We start from the raw sequence: 15,035 nt of genomic DNA, 5'->3' as shown, positions 1-15,035 counted from the left end.
GCAGCCTCAGTGCTGTCAGGTGCCTCCTGAGGTGGAGTTCGAACCCACAAACCATGAGATCATGACCCGAGCTGAAATCAAGAGCTCAACCGACTGAGCCACCCAGGCATCTCCCCTGCCTGAAACTTTCTAAGAAGAATTACCTCAATTTCCACAGGTTGAGTAGGAGAGGTGGGGAATGTCCTGGGCACAGGAAATAGGAGGAGAGGGGAAGACTGGAGCCTGGCTGTAGCCCAGTTGCTTATAAGGAGAGTTAACCAAAGCTATGGTTGGAAAAGTAGCTAAGGGGCAGGTTGCAGTGGTCTCAGAAACGCCAGCTAAGGAGTTCAGATCTCACTCGTCTTGCAGGATGGATGAGAAGAGGCAGAGGCAAGAACCCTTAGGAGGTCAGGGCAGGCTAGGGTTGCAGACTGAGGCCCAGTTTAGGACTTTTTGTCCTCCCTTCCCAGTGCCTCCTCGGCTCTCTTTTAACACTGGCTGCAAACGTGGATCCTGGTGTGTGACTTCCCTGGCCCCTCTGAAAAGAAGGCTCAAGACCTGGGTGTAAGCAGCGCGTTCTGCAAACCGCTGCCACTCCCAGCCACCGCCAGCTGGCATCACGCAGGCACTGGTTCCAAGCACCCACAGCACCCATCACTGCCCAAGGTCTTGGCTGTAGTTAGTTCTAAAGGCCTGTACCGCATGCACTTTCTATGCCTTTTGAAAGAGCTCGTCCTCGCCCCCTTCTCGAGGGGAGAGAGAGGATCTATTTTCATCACCACCCTCATTCAGGCCTCCCAGCTACCAAGGCTGAGTTTTGGAGCAACAGCCTCCAACACCAGCTGGAGGGCTGGGCACTAAGCACCGGCAACACACAGGGTGAAGAACGTGTCTTCTTTGTAAGTCACAAGAATTTGAGCTGTTCCCTGGCCGTGTCCCTGGCAGGGAGAAGAGGGAGGATATGTTCACGGGGGTGTACAGTATGCCTTTCCCTGCTGTGCCCAGCAAGCCTGGGCAGAAAACACTTTGTCCTGGTGCAACAATCTGTGAGCATCCTTAACTGCGGAAGCGTGCGTGTGTGTGTGTGTGTGCGCGTGCATGCACACACACGGGGAGGGCGGAGTGGTTGAAAAGGTGGGGGGGGACCCTTGGAAGCTGGCTGGTGGCTCCAGCTGGAGCTCTCCAAGTCTCCCAGACACAATGAAATGAAGGCTTGTGAAGGTGAGAGCTCCCTTGGGCGGACGGCAAGTACAGAGACACGGCTGTTAATAGGTACCGCAGTTTGTACATGAAAGAGTATTTATTGAAAACATGGTTACTGACAGGAAGCTCCTGGCTGCTCTCGGGTCACTCTCTTGACTCACAACGGGAAGTGGTTTTTGTTTTGTTTTTTTTTTAGGGGGAGCCTCCAATTTTATTTTCCCTCCAACGTTGCATCCTAGGATAGGGAGATCTTATATAAATATATATACACGTCTGTATAAGTATGGCCTATAGTAAAGAAAATATATAGTACACTCTTCATGGGGCAGTACCTATCATGCCAGGCTACCAATGCTGAATGCCACCGTGTTCACGTGTCCAAGGGGAGAGGCTGGGCACGTGGTTTATAGGTGCCGCAGCACCAGGGAAGCCCCATTGGCACAGCTGTGGCCTCAGCCAGCTCCCTGAAATCATGGCCAATGGCAGAAACCACAACACTGGGAGCAGGGGGAAGGGAAGGCCAAACTTCCTGAGGTCGGGGAGGCCAAAGGAAAGCCAAGTGGAGGGCCGCAATCCAGGTTAGGTGGGAGATCTCTCTCCGAGGAAGGAAAAAATGAAAATTGGGGGGCGGGGGGGGGTTGGCGGGAGTGGACTCTAGTGGCCTCACCAGCCCCAGCCCAGGCCTCATCTGGGCTCTCCCTGCAGAGTTCTTTGAGACTAGAGGACAGGACTTAGCTCGCACGTCTTTGACTTGCCAGGATGAGACACCGAGAGCTTGTAGGGAGAACTTTCCCTCTGCCCAGACAGCTGTGTGGGCAAGAGAGATCTGGTGGCTCCGGAGACCAGAGATGTTAGAGCCGAGCCTCAGTAGCAGCAGCTCGTTGGCACTGAATGAGGCCGGAGTGAGCCCTCACGAAGGCGACGAGAGCAAGGGCAAGGCATCTACCAAGCAAAGGACGAGGCCTCCACTTGGATCGGAGACACAGGCACGGGTCACCCACAGGCAGTCTCTCTGAGGCTCTCGACACGCCCAGAACTTCTGTCTTCTGCGGGGCAGCCTTTCCCGGGCCAGCTGTTGCCCACAAGGGGATCCAGCCAACTGGAGAGCAGGCTCAGGAAGAAAAGGTGAGTGAGTGACTCTCGTTAACTCCAGCGCAAGCAGTCCCCGGCCGGGAAGGCAAGAGCGTCTGCTATTCATGCCTCACGCTCTGATCCCAGGCTCCATGGTGACGGTGGGGGCAGAGCACCCCCGCCCTCGTGACTTAGAGTGGGCAGGGACCCAGAGGAAGCTCTGGATGGTCCGAGGTGAGTTTGAGGAATGGCTGGCGTTTACTGGCCACCACGGTCACTACAGATTCTGTACAAGCAAAAGACAAGGCACCAGACTGTAGGTGTTTCTCCTGGGCCCAAAATCCCTTCCTGGGTACACGGAGTCTGGCTCCGGGCTCAGCCGTAGTGATAGACAAAGTCATAGCTGCTGGGCTCCTTGGGCACTGGTGGTGGGGCTTCGGGAATCTGGATGTTCTCCAGGTCCAGGAGCCGTAGCTTCATTTCCATGCTCAGCAAGGTGTCCAGGTCACTCTTGGTCAGCTCACTGGACATGTCCTTCCCCAGAAGGGCACTGAGGCCATCGATCCAGATGCAGTACTGTGGGGGGCAAGTTGCAAAACGTCACATGGTGGCCCCTGGTCAGCAGGAGGTCCTGCCAAGGTCCCTTTGCTGAGAGGACTCATAATGGGCTCTTCTGGCACGACTTAGTGTGTCGGCAAAACCGATTCGGGATAATAGCAAAGACAAATCGGGAGGCGATCGTTCACTTTCTCAAGGACACCTTTTGGCTTTTATGAGGGGTTTACGCTTAAGCTTCCTGAGATAATCTGAAATATGATTTGTTTTTATTTTATTTTTTGAAATAGAATTGTTTTAGAAGTTTTTAAAATTTATTTATTTATTTTGAGAGAGAGAAAGAGTGTGGGAGGGGCAGAGAGAGAAAGAGAGAGAGAGAGAGAGAGAGAGAGAGAGAGAGAGAGAGAATCCCAAGCAGGCTCTGCACTGTCAGTGCTGAGCCTGATGTGGGGCTAAAACTCACGAACCGTGAGGTCATGACCTGAGCCCACACCAAGAGTCAGGCACTTAACCGACTGAGCCACTCTGGTGCCCTTGAAACATGATTTTTTAAAAAAAGTTTTACTCGGGGCACCTGGGTGGCTCAGTCGGTTAAGCGGCCGACTTCGGCTCGGGTCATGATCTCACGGTCCGTGAGTTCGGGCCCCGCGTCGGGCTCTGTGCTGACAGCTCAGAGCCTGGAGCCTGTTTCAGATTCTGTGTCTCCCTCTCTCTGACCTTCCCCTGTTCATGCTCTTTCTCTGTCTCAAAAACAAATAAACGTTAAAAAAAATTAAAAAAAAAAATTAAAAAAGTTTTACTTATGTAAGTAATCTCTACACCCCATGTGGGGCTCAAACCCATGACTCCAAGATCAAGAGTCATATGCTCCTCTGACTGAGCCAGCCAGGTACCCCGAAATATGATTTCTACAAACGCAACGAATGGATACAGCAAAACGAGACCTGAGTACTGGGGCGTCAGCTACCTGAAACTACCCATGAAATTAGCAATGGCGGGGGCAATACATATTAGGCGAAAAAAGCAGGATACAGAAGGAATCACTGTAGGATCTCAATTCTGTTTCAAAAAAAGTAAATTAAAAAAAAAAAAAAAAAAGCCCAGTCAGCAAATGTTAAAATAAGGCTAGAGAAACTGAACTTGAGGGTCTCAGCATAAGCAGGAATAATAGAGAATTCTCGGCCCGTCCCTCTCTAACTCCACTTGTCAGGTCTTTTTCCATGCCTTTGCTCACTTGTCTCCCCACCTGCTACTTCTTCCTTTCTTCCCAGCAGAACTCCACTGGCAGCTCAGGGCCTGCCTAAGCATCTCCTCTTCCAGAAGCCCCACCTCCAGTTCCCTCTGATGCCCCCGGAGCTCAGCAGACACGCAGGGCTCAACCCCAGTCACTCACTGCGCATGCAGTATCTTCTGGGGCCGCGGGCAGAGCTGCGAGCCCCGCGTCAGCAGGACCGGGTCCATCCGGCCTCAGAGCCCAGGCCCTGGGCTACCGCAGGTGCCCAGCAGCCCTTACGAGGGAGAATCTGTCAGGTTCGCTTGGGAAGGTGGCCATGCAGAGATTGAAAACGGGGAGAACTTTCCTAGTCCAGACAGGTTAAGTTAGCCCCTGGTGACCCTGTCTTTCTAATGACAACTCACGACTGTCGCTAAAGAGCAACCTGGGGAGCCCAGCACAGATGGATGGACCCCAGCCTGGCAGATCTCAGTGCCAAAAAGCCTTCATGACATGCTGGGGTCCCCTGCCTTTCGGGGGATGTCCCTGTTCTGCCCACTCCTCTCCTGCAACTGAAGAGACGGAGAGGGCTCGGCTGTCCAAAGCGGCTCCACACTGCTTACCTCATACTTGTTAGGTGCGATGAAGTTTAAGGTCTCATCGGGGTCATACAGGATGGAGAAGGCCAACTCCAACACCTCCTGAAGGAGAAAGGGTTTCAGTTACGTGGAGCAATGGGATGGCCTGCGCTGAGCACGCCAAGATCGTGGCCAAAGTCCTAGTCACTTGGCCCCATCACTGAACGTGCTGATCCAGAAGTGGTATCGTCAGGCCCCAGGGCACGTGCCCAAGTGTGGCTGCAGACTCCCCGCCTGAGTCACACCTAAGATGTGGACACTTCTAACAATGGAGAAAAGTCATTTCCCAACACTCAGAACCCCTGAATGTCAGAGTCCATGACTGGAGATCACCTTCAGTTACACGTGTTGGTGATCAAACTGAAAGTCTTTACAGTTTTTTTTAATCTTGATTTTTTTAGGTTTTTTTTCAATGTTTTTTATCTTTAAGAGGGAGAGAGAGAGAGAGAGAGAGAGAGAGAGACCGTGAGCAGGGGAGGGGCAGAGAGAGGAAGACACAGAATCTGAAGCAGGCTCTAGGCTCTGAGCTGTCAGCACAGAGTCTGACGTGAGGCTCAAACTCATGAACCACGAGATCATGACCTGAGCCGGAGTCGGACGCTTAATCAACTGAGGCCCCCAGGCGCCCCAAGTCTTAACTGTTTAAAACCACCATAATGGTAACAAATTGTGGCCAAAGATGGGGGAATTGAAGCATCGACAGCATAACTGTAATGGAGTGGAACAAATATCATCTGCTTAAGTCTAAGAGTTCACAGGAACACATCCACAAAACACATACACAAAGTTGGTCACTGTTGGATGATACCAGAGAACCAACTCATTGTTTTAAAAGTGGGTACTTTTATAAAAGGAAAGAATCAATCGCTTATCCTTTCTTATATAAAGTGGACCACTGGGAAACCAAGAGTAGATGATGGTAAGTTTCTCTTTAGAGAAGTAGTTCAGCTCATAAATGAAAAGGAACAACTGCACTGGAACACTGTTAGTTTGCAAATATTAATTGGCCAGTGGATTGAGGCACTCGGCATTAACAGTCTGCTAACATCACAAAAAGAGAGACCATCGCGCATCGTGTGTCTCTTGATAGAACATAATGCCACCTAGCAAGTAGTCTTGCCAAAAAAAAAAAAAAAAAAAGGGTCAAACCTGAACTGGATCAAGCCTCCCCCGAGGTCTCTCCACCAACGTCCAGATCTGGGACGGAGGGACAAGTTAAACTATACCATGGGGAGACGATCAGCAAATTTCAGACTCTGAGAAGATACCAAACAAGCAACCTGGTTTCTTCCACTGATAAACTGTCAAGAGTGAAACGAACATGGAAAAGCTAGAGGGGAACTTGGTAATCAAGGAACTTAAAAGAATAATCACAGTGTGCAGACCCTGTTTGGTTTCTGATTTAGCGAACAGAACGGTGTGAGCGTGCGTATGTGTGCGCACACCGTTTGTGTGTTTTTATACAGAGAAATTACGCTATTCACAAGACAGCGCAAACATCTGTGGGATATCTGACATTAAGTAACAACTTTTTCTTTCTTTTTAGGTGTGATCATGGTATGGTGATTATGGTAGGAGCCCTTATAATTTACAGATCCATTCTACACGTTGAAAAGGAAACGACGGCATAACTTGAGATTTTCTTCAAAGTAGTACAGTAGGTGGATAGCTGGGACCTGCCAAGGTTGTTGAGGCCGGGTGGTGCATACGCGGGGGTTCTGCAAGACCTGAAGGAACAACTTAGCGGGAGAGAGTGGACAGAAGAGCGTGTGCTCGGACAGCGGCCACCGCCGACTGCACTCTCCAGGCGTCGCAGTGACGGTGACTCTGCCAGGGCCCCCGTTCCACTCACCTTGTTCTGCTTCAGAGCGCTCTTCTCTTTCATGTGTGGGCAATCTTTCCCGGTGACAATGGCCTTAATGTCTGCAACAGGAACTGGCAAATGAAGAGAGTTAGCCCGGAAGATTTATGCTGTAAATGGGTCTCTGCGTCAGTGCTGGAGGGGAAGCCCCAGCCCCCGGACCACAGGGCTTGATCAGCTCAGAGAGAGAAGCCTTGTGTTGTTTCCTCCTCCGTGGTCCCTTCCCGTGGGCCACGGCTGGCTGGGCTGTGTCAGATCTGACTGGGGGTCAGTTCAGGGCTTTGGGATGGTCTCCCCGAAGGTCTGGGGCCTCAGAGGCTCACGCCCCCTCCACGGCATAGCATAGCGGTTAAGAGAACAATGCCACGAGCAAGTAGCTGTGCTCACTTACTACGTGACAGCCAATGTTGTAAGCGATTTACTTACACGACTCACTCAATCCCCTTACAAAGGAAATGTGCCTATTATTCCCATTTTGCACAAGAAACCAAGGCAGAGGTGAGAATTAACTTGCAGTTAATGAGAATTAACGGCAAAGCTAGGATTTGAACGCAGCAATCTGGCTTCTGAGCTTCGGCTCGTTAACACCGCCTTTCAACACAGTCCTGTATCACCCTTGACAGTCTACAAAGCCCAATCACATCAGAATCTCACGGAATTCTCCAAATAGCTCTGTGAGGTAGTCCAGGTAGAGATGACCTCTGACAGAGGAGGCCAGAGAGACAAGCGGCTCAAGACCAGATAATCGGCCTGAAACGGCCGGGACTAAAACGCAGGTCTCCTGACATGGAGTCCAGCTACTATGACACGTCAACGGAGAAGTGAACCTACTTTTCTCCTGCAGGGACTCAAACGTCACCTCCCCTTGAGGGTTGTCGTCCAAGTCACCATAGTGCAGGACCTTGTGGTTCAGGGCCAAGCGGCAGTACCAGAAACGTTCTGCAACACACGGGAAGACAAACAAGTGACCAAAGACAGGTCCGGGAAGGGCCTGGGCACACGGAAGGCAAAACGACGACCTGTCCCCTGTCCGGCAGGCTCTCTCCCCAGGGCACTGACTCTGAGTGGTAAGGACCGGCCCAGGGGCCCAGGCCCCCTCACCTTGCCTTCGGCGGTTCCCAATCTTCCGGAAGCTGCTGCCCTCACAGAGACGGTTCAGGCGCTGCTGCTTGATCAGCTCAAGGATCTCGGGCTGGATCTTCTCCCTCAGCTCCCTGTGTGGACACGCACCGGAGCGAGGGGAGGTCACGGGACGGCACGGCTGGTGGCGCCTCCCCCCAGCCCAGCCGGCAGCACTTACACGATCGGCGGGGACTGGAAGTCGTCCTGACTCATCCGCTCGGACTGGCGCAGCCGCAGGATCTCAGAGTAGCTCAGGCTACGCAGTTTGCTCTTGAACTGATCCAAGGAGCTGGGTTTGGAGGGCAAAGCTCGAGTGATCTGCTCTCGAACCACCTGCATGACCTGGAAGGGAAGAAAGGAGGATGGCGTCTGCCTGGGCCCCTCCGGTGAGGGGCCAGGCTGGTTCCGGGTCCCATGGCTCTGCCCCCACCCCGGAGGCCCTACAGACACCCGCTGGGTGAACAGGAGTACTGGCTCTCTAAGGCACACCTTCTTAGATGGCCCCTTAGGACAAGTGCCTCATGGTGACAAATGCACAGGTTTTGAAGTTGGTGAGAAATGGGCTGAGATCCTGACCCCATCTCTTAATCTGTTCCTGGAGCAAGTTGCTTAGGGTCTGCAGGCCCCCACCCCCACTCATCTTTTATTTTTTTTAACATTTATTTATTTTTGAGACAGAGAGAGACAGAGCATGAACAGGGGAGGGTCAGAGAGAGAGGGAGACACAGAAGCCGAAGCAGGCTCCAGGCTCTGAGCTGTCAGCACAGAGCCCGACGCGGAGCTCGAACTCACGGACTGTGAGATCATGACCTGAGCCGAAGTCGGACACTTAACCGACTGAGCCACCCAGGCGCCCCCCCACTCATCTTTAAAACATGAGAAAGGAAGGCACATTTTCGGGTATATGCTGCCCAGAGGCGCCATATGGATGCTATATGGACGCACAGCGTCTGGCACACTGAGGTGGGTTCAAAAGATGGGGTATTTCCCTAAAACAACAGGTAAAGAAAAAAAGGGCCATCACACCACACATCCAACAGCTCTGCACTCAGCGGGGCCGAGTCTATAGGGGAAAAGAAGACGAGAGAGAAACAGGGAAATGGTCGTCGCTGGGTGGTGCGATTATAGAGAATGTTCTCCTCTCTATACTTTGCCAGTTTTTTACAATGAGATGAGAAGTTTCTAGATTATTCTAGCTTCGGAGGGCCCAGCGGGGCGCGACAGAGAGCAGGTACGTGGTGTGCCCTGGGAGTCGGTACCGAGTGGGTAGCCGGACCACACTCACCACGGAGGTCCGCCCCCACTCTCGCCAATGTTTCCCGCCTACAGAACCACACCAGTGCCTGCCCATAGTGGGTGTTTGGCAGACCACGGCGATTAGTGTCAGGCTTGGCTTCCTGTCCTCCATGGAAGACGGGCGGGGCACGGCCTGGCTCCACTGGGTCAATGAGGGGCCCAGGGCACTGAGGGGCAGGTCCCGGCTCCAGGCTATCACAGAAGAACAAGCGGAGGGACCCGAGGCGCTCTCGTGCTCCGTCTCGGGACCCAGTGCCGCCGACCAAGCCGGTTTCCCAGCTCAGGGGGTCACAGACCGTCACGCGCCCACCTCAGCCCGTGGGCATCAGAGCTCTGGGACACTGACCTTGTTGAAGTCCTCGGCTGTCGCCCTCATCTCCTTCCAGGTCTTGTTCAACAGCTGGATGCAGATCCCAAAGAGCTCCTCAAACGCCCGGTCATGGGTAAAGAACATCGGGTGGTAGTCGTTGCGGCCCTCGTTTGCTACAGAGGATGAGAAACAGGAGGGTGGAGCTGGGTCCTCGCACTCAGAAATGTTGCATCGTGTGCACCGAGGCCCCAAGGAACAAAACAGAGCAAGGCCAGGGCGAATGAAGAGTGTGAGACGGGCCTCTCTCGACTTCCTTCGCCAGGACGCTTTCTTGGTCTGGCACTGCCTTCTCAGAGGCTCAGCCAGCCTCACGCACAGGGGCAAACGGATGCTGGTGTAGCTCCGAACACCTTCAAATTACCCGCTCAAACAAGGCAGCAGCCATGATTCCCTTAGACGAGGATAGGACGGATCACAGCTCACACACCGATTACCAGAACTACACACAGTAATTGTCCAGTCCCATCGACCCCTGACCTTGTAACCTCGAGTCCCCCAAGGCTCCTGAGTTTGGAACGTCTGATAGAAGAGTGAAGCGGCGGGGACTTACGCAGTTCCCCAACCTGCAGGATCTCACAGAGCATCTTGGTGAGCTCGATGGCGCTGCGGCCGAAGGGGCACTCGTGTTTATCCTCTCGGCTGCTGTTCTCCAAGACGATCTGTGAGGACAGAGGGAGGGGGGATTAGGGAGGCAAGAGACGTAGCAGGGCTGAGCCAGCTGGCCCCCAGCCTTTACCCGGATGTAGGTGTCCTGATGGACTTTAGCCAAGTACAGCATGTTGTCCAAGGCCAGCATTCCAGGAGGAGTCTGGGTAAAGTCCATCGCTGGGTTGATGTGGTTCTGGGGAAATAAAGAAACCCAATTTGAGACTCGGTAGCCTCACGTGTGCAGAGCCACTGGCGGGGAAGCCCTACTGCCCTCCCCTCGATGACACTAGCTCTTGTGCTCACCTCCTTCCTTCCCGCCATCTCTACGAGACTGGGAGCTCCTGACCCTGGCTGTGCGGACTCATCCCGTCTCCCCAGAGCCCAGCACGCCATGCCCCGAGGAGGCAGGTGCACAGTGAGTATTTAATTGAACGAACTTCATCCTCAGGCTTTGTGTCCAATCACAAAATAGCCACTCTTGCATTTCAAAGAACCTAGCTGCTGCGGTGAGAGGTCCTCTCTTTGTCTACGTGACTGACCTCCTGGGCCCTCCAACAGAGAGATTCGTTCCACGGGGCCAGATGCTGCACAGAAATGTGTAATCTGCCGTCACCAAGGCAAACTAAGTATCAGCCCCCCGCCCCCACCAGCCCCTCGATGTCATCTGTTCCAGGACCTCCATTATGAAGGGGGGCTTCTCAGGGCTCTGTGAGGGTGGGCCCTCTGACCTCCTATCAGGGGAGAACGTCTACCAAGATCCGTGCTTTGGGAAACTTACTGTAAACCCCAGCATTTTGTAGTCCTTGGTGTACATGGCTTTGCGTTTTTCAGTCCCACTCCCGGGGACGTTGCTAGGGTCGGACTCTGCATCAAACGCGATCCTCCTCAGTTCAAATATAATGTCTCTTTGAGCCTGAGAAGTCAAACAGACAGTCAGCAGGTGAATCAGCCAACCCAGGGAAGCAAGGAAAAGAAAGAGCAGGTCGGACTTTTCTGCACGGAACTCTGGCCCCGATCAATCCCCGAGAAGGCATCACCTCTACCTTGGCAGGACAGAGGTGGGCTTGGCCCAGAGAGTCACCCAGAGGGAAGCGACCGCAGGGAGGCAGAGCCAGGTTTCCCAGGGCAACACAAGCCATTTCTGCAGACACAATCAAACACAGTCCCTGGCACACAGTAGGTGCTCAACGCATGGCCTAATGGTGGAATGTACCACATCAAACAATGCATGATTTAAGCCAGGAGAGCTCTGTCCCGCTGAGCACTTACCTGGTCATTGGGGTCCATCTTGGTCATCATCCTTTCTTCCAGAAGGTTAAAGGTCAGGACTTGGAGGACATACAGCTGATGGGCCATCTCAGTTTTGATTGGGCGGTTCCCTCGGATCACATGCTGTAAAAAGTAAGGGCAGGGGGCAGAGGGCTGAACTGATTTTCTTCTGCGGGAGAGTCACATCCATGCTGGTGAAAAAGAAAGTACGCTGGGCAGGGAACAGGGTTTCCCTCTTACACTCAGAACTTCGAGACTTCGTGTTCTGGAAGGGATGGAGCATGAAAGGGCTTGATTCAGGGTGAGATGATTCACTGCAGGCCCAAAGGGCACAGTCTCTTTCTCTGCATTCCCCTGGGCAGGGAAAGTGGAACCAAGGGTGGAGGCTGTACCCAGCCACGCCAAAGATGAGGGAGGCTACCCGGCTAAGATTATGACGCAGGTCGGGGCGCCTGGGTGGCTCAGTCGGTTACGCTTCTGACTCCCGGTTTCAGCCCAGGGCATGATCTCACAGTCTGTGAGTTCGAGCCCTTTGCAGGGCTCCGCGCTGACAGTGCGGAGCCTGCATGGGATTCTCTCTCTGCCCCTCCCCCACTCACACAGACATGCTCTCTCCCTCTCTCAAAAGAAGTACGTTAAAACTTATTTAAAAAAAGATTATGAAGTAGGGCTCAGCAGTGGGACTTTCCCCCAGTTGGGCACTCAATCCAAGATGAGAGAGTGTGTACAGAGGACTCCACTCTGTCTTTCTTTAGAAAAACACAACGGCGTGGATGGCCTCACCAAGTACAGGCTTTAGGAAAGGTCGTTTTCTTCAAATGGTACGGAGACACCTCCACAAGGAGGGCATCTAATGCTCCTTGTCTACGCCCAACACTCCCACCACCTTCTCTCCTGTCATTCTCTATGTACCCTCCTCCCTATATCCCCTGTGTTCTGTCCTGTCCCCTCTCTTCCCATGACCTCCACCATGCCCTCTCAGTCCATCACTACCTCCCTTCGTCCATCTGACACCCACCCCACTTCTCCTTTCCTCATGCCCCACCTTTTTCTTGCATGGTACCTCTCCCTGTGTCCCTTGGGTTGACCAATGCCTCACGACGTCCTTGTCTCCTACGGTCCGGCTCTCACTCTCCCAATGGCTGCCCTTTCTCACTCGCTCCCCTGTATTTCTCGCTCCTCCGCTGTCTTACCCGCCATCTTGAGTCTAGTTGTTCTTGGTCTCTCCTCACCCAAATGAGACTCTTGCCCAGTTCCCCCCACACGCTACCTCTGTGTCCTCTATGTTCTCTCACTCACTCCAGCTCTATGTCTCTGGAGCTCTGCTGTCCAATATGGTGGCCCCTCGCCACGTGTGTTTCCGTGAGTTAAAATTAATTTGAGGTAAAAATTCCGGTCTTTGGTCACACCAGCCCCATTTTAAGCTCGACAGGTATATGTGGCTAGTGGCTACCACCCAATGAGAAGAGTAGATATAAAACAGCGCCATTAGCATAGAAAGTCCTAGCAGACAGCACTGCTCTAGAGTTCCGTAACTCTAGAGCCTACTCTGGCTCGAGATCAAGGTCTTAGGCCTGTGATGTCCATTGAACACTGGAAACACGGCTGGTCCAAACTGAGATGTGCTGTGAATGTAAAATGTACGCTAGATCTCAGCGCCTTAGCGCGAAAGAGAAAATGCAAAATATTTCATTAGTCGTTTTCTATCGATTACACGTTGAACGCATAGTATTTTGGATATATTGGGTTAAACCGAATCTACCGTTGAAATTGACTTCCTGTATTCCTTTGTTAATGCTGCGACTACAGCATTTAAAACGAAATCAGTGGCTCTCACTGTCATTTCTACGTGACGGCACTGCTCTAGACTTCCTCTCCCCGGCACGTGACTCCAGGGTGCTCTTCATTCCTCTAGATCTGCCCAGCTCAACGCAGCAGCCACAAGCCACGTGTGGGTGTTTTAACTGAAATTTTAGAAGATTACAAATTTGGCTCCCCAGTCACAACTAGACACGTTGCCGGGGCTCAGTAGCCACACGCGGCTAGTGGCCACCATTCCGGACGGCACGTTCATGCTGCGGAAGGTTCTGCGGACGGCGCTGCTCCTGACCTCTCACTGGAGCGAGTGCCGAGGCCCCCACCTCCTCCGAGCAGGGGCTGTCTGTGGCTGTCTCCACCTCCCGGACTCTCGGCTCAGGCTCAGTGCTCACCTCCATCCCAAACTGACTGCCGCTCCTCCTCCTCCAACCTTAGCTACCCGCCCACCCCCGCCAGTGTCTCATCGCGCAGGGTCCCCTTGGTCCCCTCCACACGTCTCGTTTTGCCCCTCTCCGAGCCTCTTCCTTTCTCTGTGCCCCCTCCCTCTGCCGCTCCAATTCCTCCCTACCCTACCCGGCTCTCCGTCTTCCTTCCTCCTCTCCTCTCTCCATAATTCATAAAACCACTTTGAGAAGAGGCTAAAGATAATGTGATACGGTTCTCATTCACTTTAATCCCCCTCTCTCAAACTTAGAGACATCACAGCGGGAAGGTAATCACTCCAGCCAGCAACGGGCTTACGGAAGTACAGCCCCAGTCTGAGGAGCCAGTTTCAGAGCTTTTACCTGGAGTCTTATTTGACTGATGAGTAAATGGAGGCTTACGCTCTCTGGCCTGACTCAGTGAGCTCCTTGGACTTCAGTGAGCACGCATTTACTGTTTTGTAGAGAAACACTGAAGTCCTGAGTCTTGACCCTGCATTGTCTTCTATAGTGGAATCTTCACTTGTCCCAAGGTTTGTCCAGAAATGAGCTGAACTAATCCTACTCTGGTAATTAACAAGCCTCGGGATTCATTAAATTTCCGTCAGAAGGCGACCCTCGCTCCCACACATGCACAGGATGGCGTCCCACACAGCTGCTCAGGAATGTGGACAAGCACGCGTGGGACCCGTGCACGCCGCCTCACTCGCAGGCAGCGGGCCGGAGCGTCGTCCCTCCTGCCCGAGTCCCTCCGTGGCGGTGGGGCCGAGACCAGGGAAACGGCCAGCAGGCAGGAGCTGGTTCTGCAAGGTGAAGTCTGGCGGGCTGTTCAGAGCAGCCGATCGCTCAACTTTGCAAGTGCTCAGAGCTCACTTCTTGAATTCTCTCACCTTTGTATCCTGTTCACGGGTAAGAGAACCCGCTGTGAGCGGGGTGCTTACCAAGTGCCAGGCACCCTGCTAAGAGCTGTATATATATATATATGAGCTCGTTCAGGCCTCACATCCAGATGAGCAAATCAAAGTAAATCGAAGTTAAGTGAATTGCTCAAGATCACAGATTGCTTAATGGTAGGGTGGAGGTGGGGACTCTGAAGTTCACGCTCAGAATTATCAAGCCTTTCACACCTGACTTCTGATTTCTCATTTTATTCCCTTCACTGTGGTCTGGTTTTCCCTTGGTTTTGACAACTGATAGAATGGCCTCCCTTGCACCCAGATCCTCGGCTCACTTCCCCAGTTCCCACCCCCACCCCAGCCAGCTCTCTCTCACCCACATCCCTGCGTGGGAACAGGGAGTCAGCCCTCTTTCCAGATGCCTCCCTCCTCACCACCTCCCCCTCTACTCTCCTCCCTCACATACCCCCACGAAACATACACACCTGCTAGTGTGAGGTTTCTAAATGCCAGCCTGGTTATGTCACCATCCCAATTAAACCCTTCAACTCTGCTTGGGAAAAAGACTAAGGCCCTACTCGATCCGGTCTTTGCTCGCCCTCCACGTGTCTGCTCCTTGCCCCACCCTCTACCCCATGGCACATTCCTTCTAGGTTCCAGCCAATTCCAGCCAC

General features: G+C 53.0%; 1 protein-coding gene across 2 annotated transcripts in view; it reads right to left on the bottom strand.

Annotated features, from left to right (window-relative positions):
• Positions 1 to 1,260: 1,260 nt before the first annotated feature.
• ELMO2 (engulfment and cell motility 2) overlaps positions 1,261 to 15,035 on the bottom strand; it is a 39,302-nt gene continuing 25,527 nt past the window's right edge. For both annotated transcript variants that reach the window (XM_042980258.1, XM_042980259.1), the window contains exons 11-21: positions 11,226 to 11,348; positions 10,735 to 10,869; positions 10,045 to 10,149; positions 9,859 to 9,967; positions 9,285 to 9,421; positions 7,821 to 7,984; positions 7,622 to 7,734; positions 7,352 to 7,459; positions 6,512 to 6,594; positions 4,645 to 4,722; positions 1,261 to 2,829 (exon numbers count right to left, since the gene is read on the bottom strand). In XM_042980258.1, coding sequence (XP_042836192.1) covers positions 2,629 to 2,829; positions 4,645 to 4,722; positions 6,512 to 6,594; positions 7,352 to 7,459; positions 7,622 to 7,734; positions 7,821 to 7,984; positions 9,285 to 9,421; positions 9,859 to 9,967; positions 10,045 to 10,149; positions 10,735 to 10,869; positions 11,226 to 11,348 — 1,356 coding nt within the window. In that variant the 3' untranslated portion in view covers positions 1,261 to 2,628. The remainder of the gene's footprint in view (positions 2,830 to 4,644; positions 4,723 to 6,511; positions 6,595 to 7,351; positions 7,460 to 7,621; positions 7,735 to 7,820; positions 7,985 to 9,284; positions 9,422 to 9,858; positions 9,968 to 10,044; positions 10,150 to 10,734; positions 10,870 to 11,225; positions 11,349 to 15,035) is intronic.

Source organism: Panthera tigris, chromosome A3 (genome assembly GCF_018350195.1).
Source record: "Panthera tigris isolate Pti1 chromosome A3, P.tigris_Pti1_mat1.1, whole genome shotgun sequence".
Lineage (NCBI taxonomy): Eukaryota > Metazoa > Chordata > Mammalia > Carnivora > Felidae > Panthera > Panthera tigris.
The sequence above is the reverse complement of the archived record's forward strand: the minus strand, read 5'-3'. Positions and strand labels throughout refer to the sequence as shown.